Raw genomic sequence first — 16,674 nt, 5'->3', positions numbered from 1 at the left:
CTGTAGTTCACTTGAAACTGTAGTTGGCTTGAATAAAGTGCAAATATTCATAATGGGTTCTCTTCTCATTCAATTTATTTGTATTCACCCAAATAGAAGCTTTAAAATATGTGGAATACTAGTGTGCCAGAATTTATCTCATTCATTAACAAATGTGTTATTTTCAACAGGCGTTATATAATTGATGACTCAGAAGTATACAAACAATAATGCTATCATACTTTAACTCTCACCCATATCAAATATATTTTATCTTATTTTTAGGTAAATGAATTCCTTAAGAATATTCATTTCAAGACACCGGCTGGAGCTGAGTTTGGTTTTAATGACAATGGCGAAGTGCCAGCTGTTTTTGATGTTATGTCTTGGGATTTCTTTCCTAATGGAACCATCTCAAGAGTCCAAGTTGGAACTTTTGATCAATCAGCTCCACCAGGACATCAGCTTTCCATCAATGAGAGCACCCTCATCTGGCAATTCAATGGGTCAGAAAATGGATCTGTCATTGCAAGTCTGCCTCAGGTATCCCTGCTAAGCTATGCCCTGCGTACACTTTAATACAGTGAGGATGTTTGACTAGCTCTATCTTCAGTTGTTGTAATTACAAAAGAAGAATAACTTATGGGTTTCTTTATATGAGTCATTTATTTAAATGCATAAATCTTTACATAATCTCTGAAGTCTGTTATTCCATTTGCATCCATAGACTCTGAAGTCACAGGAATATATGGAAATAATTGATGACCATGTTTTTGTGTATGCTTTGCTCATGGATGTACGTCACCACATTATCTCTATAGATGTCACGTTACTAAACAATTCATAGTGAAATTAACAAAAAAGATATTTTCCCTTATTTATTTTCTCCTCAGGCAAGATATTTTCCCTTTTACCTATACACCAATATTTACTTTTGTTTTGTGTGGTAAACAACCAGCTAAAAGTGTGTTAAAACCCAGCAATATTTAGTTAATGTTATTCTTCTGCAAACGGACTTGGGCTGCCTTGAAGTCCCCTACCTGTTGCTGGCGGGATAACTGAGCTCTCCTTTCCTGCTGGACCCACATCTCCCCGCTGGTGTTCCCGCTCACCCCCCGCCACTGCATCTTTCCACCTACGGTGCAGCCGCCGAGTGGGGGCGAGCTCTCTGTCATACCAGGGAACTACAGGTTCCATCTCTCCTTGCGGCCGGAAACCGCACACTTGAATTCCGCGCCAGGAGGCGCACAAATACCCGCGCCCCTCTCCGCGTCGCAGGAGCGCGCGGGAGCGCCCGGGCTAAGCCCGGGACAAGGGCGGGACAGTCTGCGACAGTCCGGGACAGGAGGGGGCAGGGCTGGGCCACCCCCCTTTTTATTTGTTACCAAGGTACATTGTGTGACTATTAACAGTTATCTGTTATCTGTTTGGATTATCCATTTGAAAGTATGGGGAAATGTAAATCTACAGAGGATTCTTGCGAAACCATAGTGGTGGTGTCTAAGGTTGGAAAAAAGGCTAGAAAATCTAAAGCAAAGTCATTTAGCAAGCGTGTGCCGCATGCAGGAGCAAACTGTGTTATGGACCGAATAGATGAACTGGTGCGAGACTGTGGAGATATACTGACTGAAGCTTATAAACCCGCTGAGCAAGCCCAGGAGGGTATTGTAAATTTGGGTAATAGCACGGGCAAAAGGCAGGAGAAGGGGGTAGTGGTCATTCCAGATATGTTTTTAAGCAAATCAGTTGCGGGGGCAGGACCAAACATTGTGTCACCTAAAGAGAGAGAACTAAGTATAGATCAGACTAATCCTCCCCTAGCATTAAATTTAAATCCTGACGACCTAGCAACCCTACTCAGTAATAATAGGTTCTCTGTCCTGGCCCAAATGGAGAAATGTCAGCTAGAATCGAGGCTTGAAAGAATCATGCTAACTTCACCCCCTGCTGAAAGACCTCTCTCTGTGTCTGGAGCCCAGGATGCTATCAAGTCTCCAGAATTAAGAGATAATTCTCAGTGGGAAACTATAAAGCAATTGTGTGGGTTGGTTGAGTCACTACAAGTTAAAATTGATCTCTTGATTACCACAGTTAATAACATGAGGAGTAACCCAGGGCATTGTACATCAAATTCTATAAAATCAAATTTGCCAGGCCCAATGAATCTAAGTTCGGTAGGTAGCAAAGGGAAAGTACTTGTGCCACCCCCCCAGTGACTTTGCCCCCAACCACAAAACTGACATTCAGCCAGATGGTGAGGAAAGAAAGGGGGGTACCCCAAGCTAGAGCCAATGTTGAAGCAAAGGTGATAACTCCTGTAATTACATCTAAAAGAGCATCTTCGAAACAAGTGGGTACGCCCGTAGCTAGAGCTAGATCGGATGAGATGATGATTACAAGTAGTCGGCAAGATATTAGATCTGTCCCCTCTAACACATATGTTCCTCACCGAAATAGTCATCAAAGTAATCCGCAGGCAGTGTATATGGTGAATATTCCCAAAGTACCCATAGGTCGAGGCTATGAGTCACCTGACTCCCTAACGAACAAAGCAATCCATTGGATTCGGTATGTTAGGGGATGCAGGTCTGTCATCAGGGAGCCGCAAGGATTACAACACCAGGTGACCCATCTGACTGTATTGAGCTGGTTCTAAAAAATTCAAAGATAGCACAAGATCTGCTGGCATTGGAATTAGAACCTGTTCCCTGGATAATTCTGGGATCCAAATAAGATCAACTCCCCATCAGAAAAGATTGTTAAATAGAGAAAACCCTGTGAAGAGCTTAGATATTGCCTCTTCTGGATTGGATAATAACGACTGACTACAATTTCAGATCGCACAAGTAACACCTAGGGAAGTGTGCAGTGAGGAGGTCCTTGACCAAGGAACAACTAGCCCCACGGGCCCCACCACTATTGTAATCCCACCCATCCCAAGGCTATTGCCCTCCCAGAATAGTGTACCAGACAGTACCCAGGAGGAACCGCAAGCTGTAGAATGCACTTCACTCACTAGTAAAATTGGATCAGTTCTCTCATGGAATATTGCCGGCCTGAGATACAAAATGGATTCCCCGGAATGGGCTTCTTTTATCAGGCATCACAAAATATGTCTATTACAGGAAACTTGGTCCTTAGAACAGTTGTATTTCCCGGGGTATTTAAATTATAGTACTTCAACCGAAAAGTCAGGGAAAGGTCGACCATCAGGTGGCCTGACAGTCTGGATCAAGCAGGATCTTGCTGTAACGGTTAAATCTATATCCACTAACCACAGGGATCTCCAGGCCCTTAGGCTAGAGTTTGCAAATTGAGAGCCCATTTATATATATAATGCATATGCCAGAAGCACCAGGGGGAAGAATTCGGAAACCTTAACACTTCTGGAAGACCAGTTAGAAAGTAATCTTCTCCACTCTAACATAATTATAGGTGGAGATTTTAATATAACTTTTGAACCTCTCTTGAATGACAATTGGAATCTAACAGATGAAGAAGACAGGGAAAGGGGGTTCCCAAATTGGTCCTTGTCTCCATCACAAGGTGGACACAAATAGCATTACAGCTTAACTCACTCTGTCTAAATAAAGGTGTTAGATCTGCCAATGGTAGAACAGTAGGGGACAAGTTTGGGGCTAATACGTTTAAGAACGGTCCCCGGCAGAGCAGAATAGACTACATCCTAGTTAGCTTAGGTTTGTGGAGACACCTTCAGGACATGCAAATTGTTGACAGAATAGAGAGTGATCATAATCCCCTATCGGCAAAAATAACATATTGGAAAACTCCAGGACCCCTGGGAAGGGAGGTGGATACCAATTCCCCAGTGGACATTGTCATTTCTAAAGGTCTAAAGCCATTCAAGGGAACATTGATTTTATAGCTAGCAAGCTTGCCCAAGCAACAAATGATTTGAAGGGTTTATTGAGCAAGGATTGTCCGATTGTCAACATAGAAAGTGGAACCAGGATTCATGAGGCTTTCTTTAAGGAACTGAGAACTTTATTTGTTAAGCCATGTAAGCAAAGTGGCACTTGAATTCCCCACCCGCCTCGCTGGTATTCAGGAGAATGTAGGCAGGCTCGCTTGGAATTGGGTAGAGCCATTAAAAGTGGCTCAAGTGTGAGTACGCGCATTGCAAGGGCGGCGTACAAATCCACTGTCTTTAAATCTAAGCGTTTATGGGATGAACAAAGGTGGCTGGACCTGAAAGAAGCAGGACACCATAAAGACCGAGAAAGTTTCGGAATGTCTACAAATGGGGTGTGGATGGTAGCTCTGACAAGCCACAGAACTGGGTCCCGCAGGATAAATGGGTATCCCATTTCAAACCACAGTTTGCGTCGGGTGATAACCAAGACTTATCCATGGAGGCGTCCTCTATCCCCTTTTTGGAAGACCCCTTCACCTTGGGGGATGTCCAGCTGGCCCTAGATGTCGTTGTTCCTGGTAGAGCGCCAGGAATTGACAGGATTCCAGCTGATTTATTTTTACAAGATAAAGCCTCCTGGGGCCCCTATATACTACTCTTGGGGAATGCGATTGCTAGGGGAGCGCCCATTCCTCATTCATGGAATGGGACCGAAATCATCCCAGTTTATAAGAAAGGGGATAAATCCCAGCCTGGAAACTATCGTCCTATCAGCTTGATCAATACTACTCAGAAAATCATTGGTAGGCTGATTTTAAATAGGGTTCAGGCTTGGGAACGGGACCATAGCATCTTGTCCCACTTGCAGGCTGGTTTTAGAACTTCCATTAGCACGGTCGACCATGTTTTGCATTTTGCAATGTTGTACTGGAAGACTGTGTTAATTGGACGTGGCAGCCTATATGCTGCATTCATAGATTTAAGAGCAGCATTTGATCTGGTCCCGCGCTCAACTCTGTGGAAAGTGCTTAATGACATGGGTATGCCAGGGGACATTTTGTCACTAATCAAAAAACTCCACCGGGAGAATTTTGCTCAGATTAGGTAGAGGAGTCCTGGCAATGTTACATCCCAGTTCCCAGTAGAAGCAGGTGTTCGCCAAGGTTGCGTCCTGGCGCTAACACTATTTTCTCTGTATATAAACGATGTTGCCAACATTTTAATTGGTTCTAATGTTGATGCACCTATCCTCGCAGGAGCCAAAATCCCTATTTTAATGTTTGCAGACCATTGTCTTATAGTATTAAAAACTCCGAGCGGGTTGCAGAAGGCTCTGTTAATTTTTGAAGATTTCTGCGTTGCCCGTGGTCTGGAGGTTAATGTTCTTAAATCAAAGTATATGTCTTTTAATGCACCTAATACATATAAGGGTACTGTACGAATGAGCAATGGTCCTCTGGAGAAGGTACAGGCATTTAGCTATCTGGGTGTCTGCATCCAACAGGATTTATCCTGGAGGCAGTAGATTGAGCTGGCCTTCTTGAAGCATCGCCAGCTCTCCAGAGCTTTGAGCCTAGAACACTCCAGGTCTTTGACTAAACCGATAACTCCAGTGCTATCGGTTTATAATGGCAAAGTAGTTTGTTCCACTTTGTATGGCGTAGAATTGTGGGGAAACGAGAATTTAAGGGGGATGTTAGCTTCAGAAAACTTATTTCTTAGGAAATTAATAAAACTACCCCAGAGCACCCCACTGAGCCCCCTATTTTATGACCTGGGCCTATCGCCAATAGCTCTAATTGCATCCTTGCGCCCAATTTTATATTGGAGGCGTATTTGGACTACGCCTGAACTGGACACATACACCAGGGGGTTGATGGATGTAATCAAAAGTTATGGTTCCCGGAAAATCAAGTGGCTAGGACATATTCGGAGTGTTCTTTTTGATTTAGGCCTAGGAGAACTGTGGGAAGACCCATCAAATGCTAGGTTCTCACCTAAGAAGGTACTTAAGAACTTGTATTGGAACCGTGTGGCCTTAAAAGCCTTTAGTAGCACTCCTTCCCACTCTCTTACTGGTTTGTTCTTGGAAATTAAAGAGTGGCCTAAACTTGAGGAATTTTGGGATATAATCACGAAGCCCCTTGACCGTAAGCTCTACTTCCAATTAAAAGTAGTAAGCTTACCAGTAAGGGCGTTTTCTAATTGGTGGAGTAGTGGGGGTAAGGTTGCCTGTCCAGCTTGTCTGAATATTCCTGAAACCATTGGCCACCTCCTGTTTGAGTGCCCAGTGTACGCGGAGCCCCGCCGGAAGTGGCTACGCCCGATGTGTAGGCTACTGGGCACTAGTAGCGGACTAGGAGAAGTATGGCTCACTGGTTAGAGGCGCCAGACCCTGAAGCAGAGATCAGGCCCGGGACCAGAGTTCGATTCCCGACGCGGCCGGGTCTAGGATCAATGTCCGCGGACTCAATAATTCTCGCTTCGGCGCCTTCTCTAATCATGGGCCCCACGCTGCAACTCTGGGCAATAGCTTGCTTAATCTCCACAACGGCTCACCAGCTCTGGGATGCCTGGCTCCGCCACTCACAGGGAGAGCCAGGAAGGGTTCCACAGCCTATGCGCCGAGATACCCTCATGGGTGATTCAGCGCTATATAAATCAATAACTATAACTATAACTATAACTATAATTAGGATTATTCGTACCTGCCCAAACATGACAGTGTATATAGCGGTGGCAACATTTTTAGGCTGGGCATGGTCAATTAGAGGCCGATTGTTGAGAGAATAATCAGAATTATGTAGTATTTTTGCTAAACCATTGTGTAATAGTATCACCCATACCTGTATTGGTAATGAATTGATTGTATTTTATGAATTTTATGATCTGGAATTTTGACTTAGTTGTATTCATTTTATGCATGTATTTTTATATATGGAATATGCTTTTATGACAATCGTCGAATAAAGCTTGCTTAACTGACTCACTAGTTAATGTTAGTTAGGCAAAAGGCTAGTATTTCTCCTTCCAAACATTAGAGATTCATTTAAATGAGCATTCTCCCAAATAAGAGATGCCACACATGTGAGTCATGTGCATGGTCAGAATTTGTTATGATATTTTGGCCTAAAGGTGACTGTTTTGGCACGTAAAGATTACTTACTAGCCATGGGCGGAAATCGGTGAGTTGCGCAAAGTCACAAAAGACCTCTGCTGCACTAAATGGAGTTCCACTCGTGGGTGAAGTTTGCCAGCGCACCTGTTCACATTGCAATGGGAACACAGTATGCGTTCTCGTTTTCCATATTACATGCAAACAACATCACGCTGTTCTCAAGTGCGTTCTTGTATTCTAAATGTTGCACGAATTATCCCACACAATTCGCATTGGCGTGGCCATCTTGATTGTCTGCTCTCAGTATGGTACTGGGCATAAAATGTAATCTCTATTTTATCTGTGTAAACCTCCCCCTTTTAAAACTAATCTACCCCTCATTTTCATCTAATTACTCCTGATGCATTCAGTACTGCCACCAACTGGCATCCGATTCATTTAGCGGAGATTTGGAGGCGGATGTTGCGGGCCTGCATAACTCTGGCTCCAGTTTCAGGCAGGGGAACTTGCACCCCTTTGCGTCCTGGGAAGACTGTCCGATCCTCTGCTCCTTGGTTTATGACTACCCTTAAAGAAAGTAAGAGGATCTGAAAACACCTAGAAAGGATCTGGCGGAAGCACTTTGACCCTAATGATGAAAAATTATTTATAAACAGGCACTGAAGGCTCACTGCAAACAAGTTCTTGTGGGGAAAAAACATTTCTCTCCTTCAAAATTGAACTTGAAATGAAAAAAAACAAGGACATTTTTAGAATAGTTAGTGAATTGTCCTCCCCTGCAGTGGCAGCCAAGCCATTCATCCCTTCTCAGGCATGGACTGACCGTATGGCCTCCTCTTTTCATGCCAAGATCAAAAATATACAGGAGAACTTCCCGACAACATCTCCGACACTCAGAGACAGTTGTGAGTTTGACTTCTCCTTACCTCCAGTCAGAGAACCATCTCTGGAACAGTTCCCATTGGTCTCCTTGGACAAATCCTTAGAAATCATGAAAGGCCTAAAATCCGCCTCTCCCCCTGATCCAGGCCCTACTACCATTCTGGCATCAATAGGGGATATTATTAATACAGCGGTAAATCTCTCTCTGCAGGCGGGCGGGTCCCTGATACATAGAAAAGGGCAAAAATTCTTACCTTTTAATAAAAAATTACATTGGACCCAGAGTTAGCCTCTAACTACAGGCTGATACCTCTGCTTCCTTTCTTTTCTAGGGCCCTGGAAAAACGTGTGAATCATGCCATCACCTCATTTGGAGAAACAAATTCAATACTCCACCAGAGTCAGTCTGGATTCATGGCAAATTTCAGCACTGAGACGGAGCTGCTGGAAGTGTGGGAGGCCATAAAGGACATTTTGGATAAGGGGGGCAAGGCCGTGCTGATACTATTGGACTTATCTGTGACCTTTGATACCGTCCCCCATAACCGACTCCTAGTAAGACTTCAGGAGTGTGGTTTTGGGGGTACGGTACTCAACTGGTTTGCCTCCTTTCTAAAGGATCGCCAGAAAGCAGTTTGGTCCCCGCCTTTTGCTGTCCTATCTTCCCTTTGGAGGTGGAAGTTCCTCAGGGCTCAATGTTGAGCCCAACACTTTTTAATCTATATATGGCACCCTTAGCTACTCTGGCGGAGGGGCTTGGAGTAAAAATTGTATCATATGTGGACGATACGCAGCTGCTCTTTACCTGCGATAAAGACACAGATTTTAAAGGCAACATAATTAACTCCTGCTAAACAGAAGGGTTCTCCTTGCTCCAGTCTAATCAGCTTAAATGCCATCCGGAAAAGTCGGAGATCATCTTCTTTGGCAACCCCCCAGCAACTTTTGGCGTAACTGATGGTCAGCTGATATGTCTCCCCCTACAACTTCTGTAAAAACTGTGAAATATTTAGGGGTGAAGCTGGATGAGAATCTCTCCATGCAGGCACAGATTCAGGCAGTGGTTGGATCCTTCTTTTGCGTCTTGAAAATGCTAAAGCAGTTTCTGCCTCTCCTGCCTATCATGCATAGGAAAACCGTAGTACAAGCACTAGTAGGCTCCAGGTTGGACTACGTAAATGTACTGTACCCAGGGTTGGCAGAGCATCTATTAGCAAGGCTGCAGGTGGCTTAGAATGCATCAGCCAGAGCAATTCTCATGCTTGGCCTAAGAGCACGGATGTCCATACAGTTGAAATCCCTACACTGGCTCCCAGTCCACAAGAGGATCCATTTTAAGGCCATGGGCCTGGCTTTTAAGCTCTCCACGGCATAGGTGCCGGGTACATCAAGAAGAGAGTCCAGTTCTACTGCCCTCACCGTACATTAAGATCCGCAACACTTCAGTTGGCATGCAAACCCCCAGATACCTTCAAGCATGGATAGGGGGACATTCCTTTCAGGTACAAGCGGCTCATTTGTGAAACAGTCTGCCACTGGAACTAAGACTAATGCAAAACCTTCTTGCATTTAGGAAGTCTTTGAAAACCTTGTTAATCTAGCAATAACAATCAACCTGGACTGTCATAGCACACAGCTAATGTTGTTATCACACCTCGGCGCCGGGACACTCTATTGAGTAGCTGCGTACTTTACAAAAGCCACTTAACAAAACATAACATTTTAATTTTTTATATTAGTGTGTATCTTTATGTTTGTGTATTTTACGTTTTTGGGATTTTGTTTGTGTTTTTTGTCACATTTTGTTAATTTTCCCTTACTTGCTGATCTTTCTTCTTTGCTTTCCTTTTCTTTTTATTCAACCCCACCCAGTGCAATAGCAGAGGCAGGGTGGCTGTGTTGTGGGCGGCACCGCCTCACCGGTGTGCAACCTCGAGTGATCTTTGGTGAGGATGACGTGGCAACACTGTTTTTTGTGCAGTGCCACCTCCCCTCCATGCTGGCAGGCCCAGTTACAGATACTCCTTGCACAGAGCATCAGCGGTGCTGGGGGAGTGTGCGCTGGTACATGTGGCGCACCAGCCAGCTTAGGTGCAGCATCCAGCAGCTGACGCACTGCTGGATGGCTATTTTTGACAGTGACAGGAACTGCTTGATCTGCTAAGATTCAAGATTCTAGGGCTATGTTTGTATTTACAAATATTTTCTCTGTTTGTGTTCTACAATACCAACATTTTTTTTCCAAATAGCATGCTGCTCACACTCAGAGGTAAGTTACGCTTAGGTTACGTTGCAATATTATTGCATGATCTAGTGTTTAGTTTCTGCTCAGCGGTACCTAATTGTACATATCACTGACGCTTGCTTTGGCTGATTAAGTAAGAAGCCATGGCTGAATGTTCCCCTGTCAATATAGTGAATCAGTGATACCAGAATTTCACTTTTTGAGATGTTCTGGTGGCATTAACCCATTTGCTGCTAGGCCTTTTCCCTCCCTGTGCTAAGACTTTTTTGGGCTGTTTGGTGTAGTTCGCCGTTAGGCCCCTGTAACATTTTGACCACATAATTATCCACACCAGATTTGCATCTTTTTCTTCCAACATCATGGGGATTTAAGAGGTACCAAGGGTTTGTTGATTGCCCTGGAGGGGACCCAGATATATGCCAAAATACTTCTAAAATAGAAAAAAAATGTTAATGGGAAAACAGTGCTGCAGTTGAAAGCTTCAGGTATTTTCCCTGCAAATTGTATCAACAATGGATTTATGGTGATTAAATCACCATCCATCCTGCTTTAAGGGACTGACAGACATTTGTCAGAAAAGCTAAATATTTTACACAGTTTTGGCATGTTACTAAGTCATAGAATGTTTTTGCTATTTTCTGTGCTTTCAACCTCCTTCCATATAATGGTAAACATGGGTATAAAAGCAATAATGGATCCTGGAAAGCTATACATTTCTAAACAGTGGACAAGATTCTGCATTCAGCAAGGGGTCATTTGTGTAGATCCTTCAAGGTTTTCTTATAGAAACTAACTGTTGAAAATAGAAAAAATTGAAAATGAGTTGAAGGAAACAGCAATTTTTGCTAATGTTTTCATCTGTAACTTCTTCTAAGTATCTCAGATTTTTAAAAGCACTATACAGTTACATCTGAAGGCTGCTTCTGGTTGTGGGGATATATAGGACTTGTAGGTTCACCAAGAACTTGAGGAACCCAAAGCCAATAACTGTGCAGCATCTTGCAATGGTTTCATCATTGCGTACCGGATATATAGCAATTCATTTGGGAAAATATAAATAGTGAAAGATTGGTATAAAAGACACCTATGTATTTATGAAATAGGAACAAAAAATAGAGTTTAGAAACAGTAGCTATTTGCACTGCTCCAAAACTGTGGGTACCCATACTAGCATGTGAATGATAGGATATTTTTCAAAGTTACTTCTTTTTAACACATTGTATTACATTTGGAAGGCAGAAATTCATCAAAAGTCAAAAGGTATTTACAGTTGCTCTACAATTATGTGTTACCTTATGTCTCCTGATAAATATGCTACAAACTTGTTTGGGTAGGTCTAGTGCCCGCAAAAGGACACGGCCCGAAATGCAACGTGGACATACCCCATTTTTAGAGTGAAAACTGACACTTTTTTTCCACATTGTCTTACATTTGGAAGGCAGAAATTCATCAAAAGTCAAAAGGTAATAACAGTTGCTCTACAATTCTGTGTACCCCTAAGTCTCCTGATAAAAAATGGTTCCGCACTTGTGTGGGTAGGTCTAGTGACTGCGCAAGGACAGAGCCCAAAACGCAACGCGGACACCCTAGCTCTGCCGGCACCTAGGGAAACCTAGCAAACCTATACAGTTTTTTAATCTAGACACCCAGGGAAATCCAGGATGGGGTGACTTGACTGGCTCTCACCAGGTTCTCTTACCCAGAAGCCCTTGCAAACCTAAAACGTTGTCAAAAAAACAAATTTCCTCAAGCTACAATGATGGAAATTTCTAGAATCTGGGTGGACCCACATAATTGCTCCCACTCTGCACTTCCTAAAGTCTTCCAAGAAAAATGGCACCTCATTTGTATGGGTAGTCCTAGTGCACGCAACAGAAAACAGCGCAAACCTATACCTTTTTGTAAATGAGACACCAAGAGATATTCAGGATGGGGTTACTTGCGTCTCTTACCCAGAATCCCTTGCACACATCAAACTTTATTAAAAATAAAACACATTTTCCTCATATTTCTGTGACGAAAAGTTTTGGAATCTGCATGGATCAATGAAATTCCTCCCACTCTGCTTTCCCCAAATGAGAAAAAAGGTACCTCATTTGTGAGGGTAGGCCTAGTGCCCACGACAGGAAACGGCACAAAACGCAGCATGGACACACAACATTTTTACAGTGAATACTGGCTCTTTTTTTTGCAAAGTGCCTAGATTAATATTTTGAACCCTAGCATTCTCCGGCACCTGAGGAAACCTAACAAACCGATACATTTTTAAAAAGTAGACGCACAGGGGAATTCAGGATGGGGTGACTTGTCTGGCTCTCACCAGGTTCTCATACCCAGAATCCCTTCAAAAAAGAAAAAGAATTGTGAAAAATCACATTTTCCTCACATTACTGTGATAGAAAGTTTTGGAATCTGTGTGGATCCAGAAAATTCATCCCACCCCGCATTCCACAAAGTCTTTCCAAAAAAATGGTACTTGTGTGGGTAGGCCCAGTGTCCATGACAGGAAACTGCTCAAAAGGCAAAGGCACCTAGGGACCTAGGGAAACCTAGCAAGCATATACAATTTTGAAAACTAGACACTCAGAGGAATCCAGGATGAGGTGACTAGTGTGGCTCTCACCAGGTTCTCTTACCCAGAATCACTTGCAAACTTTGTAAAATAAAAAAACATTTTCCCTACATTTCTCTGATAGAAAGTTCTAAATTCTGCGTGGATCCACAAAATTCCGCCCACCCCGTAGTTTTCAAAGTCATCAGATAAAACGTATACCCCACTTGTGTAGGTGGGTCAAGTGCCTGTGACAGGTAAGGGCCCAAAACATATTTTGAGACATTTAAATTACCTCTCACAAAACGACCTGCTTTAGCAAGGGAGAACACCTGGGTTTTTGGCACCGGGACCAGCGGCCATCTAGAGAAACTGACCAAATCCACAAATTTCTGAACACAAGACTCCCTGGGGAGTCCAGGGAGGTATGGCTTGCTGGATCCCCCAACGTTTCCCTACCCAGAATCCCCTGCAAACCTGAAACTGTGCTGAAAAAAAGTCACATTTTCCTCACTTTTCTGTGTGGGAATGTTGTAGGATCACAAGGCTGAGACAAATATTCTACCACCTAGAATTCCCCCAGGTCTCCTAATAAAAATGGTAGCTCACTTTTGTGGATAGGCATAGTGGCTGCAACGGCAAATGGACCACATCATACTGTGGAAATTTAAAAATTACCTATCACAAAACTAACTGGTTTTGCGGGGGACACCAGGTTTTTTGGCCACAGCCTCACGGACATCTAGGGAAACCTAGCAAACCCACACATTTCTGAAAACTGCACACCCTAGGGATTCCAATGAGGTATGGTTTGCGTTCATCAACCAATGTTTCCCTACCCAGAATCGCCTGAAAACCTCAAATTTTGCTGAAAAAATCTACTTTTTCTCAACTTACTGTGTGGGAAAGTTGTAGGATCACTGGGCTGACACAAATTTCCTACCACCGAGCGTTCCCCCTGGTCTCCCGATAAAAAATGGTACCTCACTCGTGTTGGTAGGTCAAGAACCCACGACAGGCAAGCGCCCAAAACGTATTATGGAGACATCAAAATGACCTATCACAAACCGATTTACTTTTGAAAAGGGGGTCACTTGAGTTTTTGGTCCTGGACTTGGCGGCCATCTAGGGAAACCTAAAAACTCACACATGTCTCAAAAGGTGAGACCAGGAGGAGTCCAGGGAGGTATGGCTTGCATGGGTCCCCAATGTTTCCCTTCCCAGAATCCCCTGCAATCCACGATTTGGGCCATTCTGGGCAGCCCCCACCCCTATGAATAACTAAGACAGCATAATCACTGGTGCCCCCCCCCCATTGGGAAGATCAGGGACTACTGCCCCTATCTGCCTCCTGGAGGGGCATAGCGATTGTGGCATCATTTTGGGAGTGGTGGGGGCATTTGCATACCCATTCTGGGCAGCACCCACCCCGGCATTTTGAAACAAATGTACCCTGGTGCCAAGTGGGCATTCTGCCCCAAGGGGTCAGATAAGGGGCTATTGCCCCATATGAATCCAGGTTTGGGCAGAAATACTGTCGCAATTTTTAGGGGGTGGGGTGGGGTGGGGTGGGGGTATTGGAATGCCCATTCTGAGAATCTCCCACCCCTACATATAAAAAAACCCTGATGTCTAGTGGGCTTGCTGCCCCCCCCCCCGGGGGCCAGATCAGGGGCAGAAGGACTGTGGTATTTTTTGGGGGGTGGGGGCATTGGTATGCCATTCCGGGCAGTCATCACCCTAAACTTTGGGAACAAAATCCCTTGTGATTAGTGAGCTTTCTTCCCTCCAGGGGGGCATATAAGGGGCTATTGGCCCATCAGCCTCCCTGGTGGGGCAGAAAGACTGTAGCATTTTTTTTTGGTGGGGGAATTGGCATGCCCTTTCTGAGCAGCCCCCACCGTTACGTATATACGGTACCGGTTACCATTGGACCCGTTGTCTCCATATGCAATACGAGTATGGGAGATAGTGAAAGACAATAACAAATGGGAAGAAGTGAAGATAGCATCTCTGGAGGGAGTCTTACTATGGGGACAAGGGTGCCCTTGGGGCCAGTGGAGACTAGTGCCCCATTGGCAGCAACAGCAAACCCTTCAAGGGTGAGTACAGGATTGGAAGTGAGACAAACAGGAGCACTGGTAAATTCTAGGTCAGAAATATGAATGTGGGTTCCACCAGAACCAGAAAGTATGAAGAGTTCCTCTTGGGGGGCTGAAAGTCTTTTTCCTACTTTGTGGGCGGTGGGGTAGGGGCATTGGGATTCCCATTCTGGGCAATCCCCCCGGCCTATAAAAATAATTATCCATGGCGTCTAGGTGCTTTCTGTCCCCCCCGGGGGGATTGGGGCTACTGCCCCATCTACCCCCCGGGGGCAGAGAGACTGTTGGTGGTAATATTTTATGGGTGAGCAAAGGCCCTTGCCCAAGGGGCCACTCCCCCCTCCCTGGTGGCTAGTGGGTGGATCCCTGTTTGGGGATTGCCCCCTGTGGCGATCCCCAAGCAAGAATTCACTAGGGAATGGTACCATTGGAAAGGGGAGATTCTTCTCTTTCCAATGATACCTCTTACATGCGTTTCTGGGCTCGGGGGCTAAGATAGCCCCACAAGCACGAAACTGAAAAACTGAAACTAAGTTTCAGGTTTGTTTTCATTGTAATGACGACAGGGAGCCATGCATGCGATCATCATTACAATCAAAACACAAAGCATGCTTTGGGATGTTGGGAAAGCTTCTTCTACTACAGTGCTTTCAAGGCATGTGTGGGTAAAACATGCAATTGGCCTTGTGACTCTCTTAATCATAATTACATTAAATTCCAATGGCCCTGGAGGTACATCAATGTCCTACTTTGTTGCCACCCAGTAATATAAAAGAATTATTTGCAAAGAGCATTATTTACAATTTGTGTTTTTTGTTTTTTCTCAATATAGCTACTCCTGCTAGCCCACCCATAGGCCACAAAAGGCAGGGGCTAGTAGCATACAGCAGCAGAATCTGGAGCATATCCAGCAAGAGTACTGCTGGTTGGTGGTCCGGGAAGAGGAGGAGTAAGCAACAAATGCCTCTCAACAGGGCCCCGGTGGAGCTGGCCCCCCTCAGCCTCCCGGCAATTCCATTGTCAGCGCCGCTGCCAGCTTTCATCAACTGCTGCCACCCCCTCCCACACTGACAACCCACCAGGCCATTGCTGAACCACATCCTGCAGTGACTCGACTCCATCAAGAGTCGGCTCACCACAATGGAGCAGATCCGGGACCAGTTCTGGACCGACATATACAAAATACCCTCTTTTAGCCCTTTTTAGTTTTTTTAGGTCTCGCCTGAGCCAATGCACTTGCGCATTACTCCGGCGAGATTATAGTAAGCGGAAAAGAAAATTCTACCAAAACGGCTGCGGATCGCATACAGTTCATGTGATCTATGCGCGTGCACGCCAGCTACATAACACACCACCATTTGTTTGTGCCTCGGCATCAGACTTCAAAGGCTGCCGCTCCCCCGCCCACCGCCCCACCACAGCAATGCCGAGAGCTTGTTTGTTTTGGTGGGAGGGACTTGTTTTTGTTGGGACTAGGTGTCAAGGGTGATAAGGGATTTGGGACCAAGTTTAACTTTCTTTGAACATTTTGAATTTTGGGACATTGGGGCTTGAGTCAGTTTATTTGGGGAGAGGTTTGTGCATGTCGGGTGGGTGGACCAGGTGAGTTTCTTTGTAAAAAACTAAAGGGGGAACGTATTTTATTTATTTATATGTATGCGTGAAGTAGTCAGTTTAACTTTTACTTTTCACTTCTGCCTTCAGCTTTTACGCAGCCTGTTCATGTGCTTGTAGCTGTAAGAGAGATATAGAACTTATAGGGTTAGGGGGAATGCTTCCATGACCTATATTGTCTACAACAAACCTGATAAACAATAGTAGCAGTTATTTTCTTACTTACTAAGTTCACTCATTCAATTGAATCCATACTAGTTGTCTTAACTGAATATAGATGAAGCAATAACAGGGAAGGTATCACAACTT

The 16,674-nt window shown here is 44.4% G+C and overlaps 1 protein-coding gene across 1 annotated transcript in view; it reads left to right on the top strand.

The window, feature by feature from the left end:
- The first annotated feature begins 316 nt into the window (after positions 1-316).
- Positions 317-16,674, top strand: part of LOC147725842 (vomeronasal type-2 receptor 26-like) — a 50,299-nt gene continuing 33,941 nt past the window's right edge. The window contains exon 1 of the mRNA XM_086962799.1: positions 317-501. Coding sequence (XP_086818925.1) covers positions 361-501 — 141 coding nt within the window. The 5' untranslated portion in view covers positions 317-360. The remainder of the gene's footprint in view (positions 502-16,674) is intronic.

This window comes from Lissotriton vulgaris, chromosome 3_1 (assembly GCF_964263255.1).
Source record: "Lissotriton vulgaris chromosome 3_1, aLisVul1.2, whole genome shotgun sequence".
NCBI lineage: Eukaryota > Metazoa > Chordata > Amphibia > Caudata > Salamandridae > Lissotriton > Lissotriton vulgaris.
The sequence above is the reverse complement of the archived record's forward strand: the minus strand, read 5'-3'. Positions and strand labels throughout refer to the sequence as shown.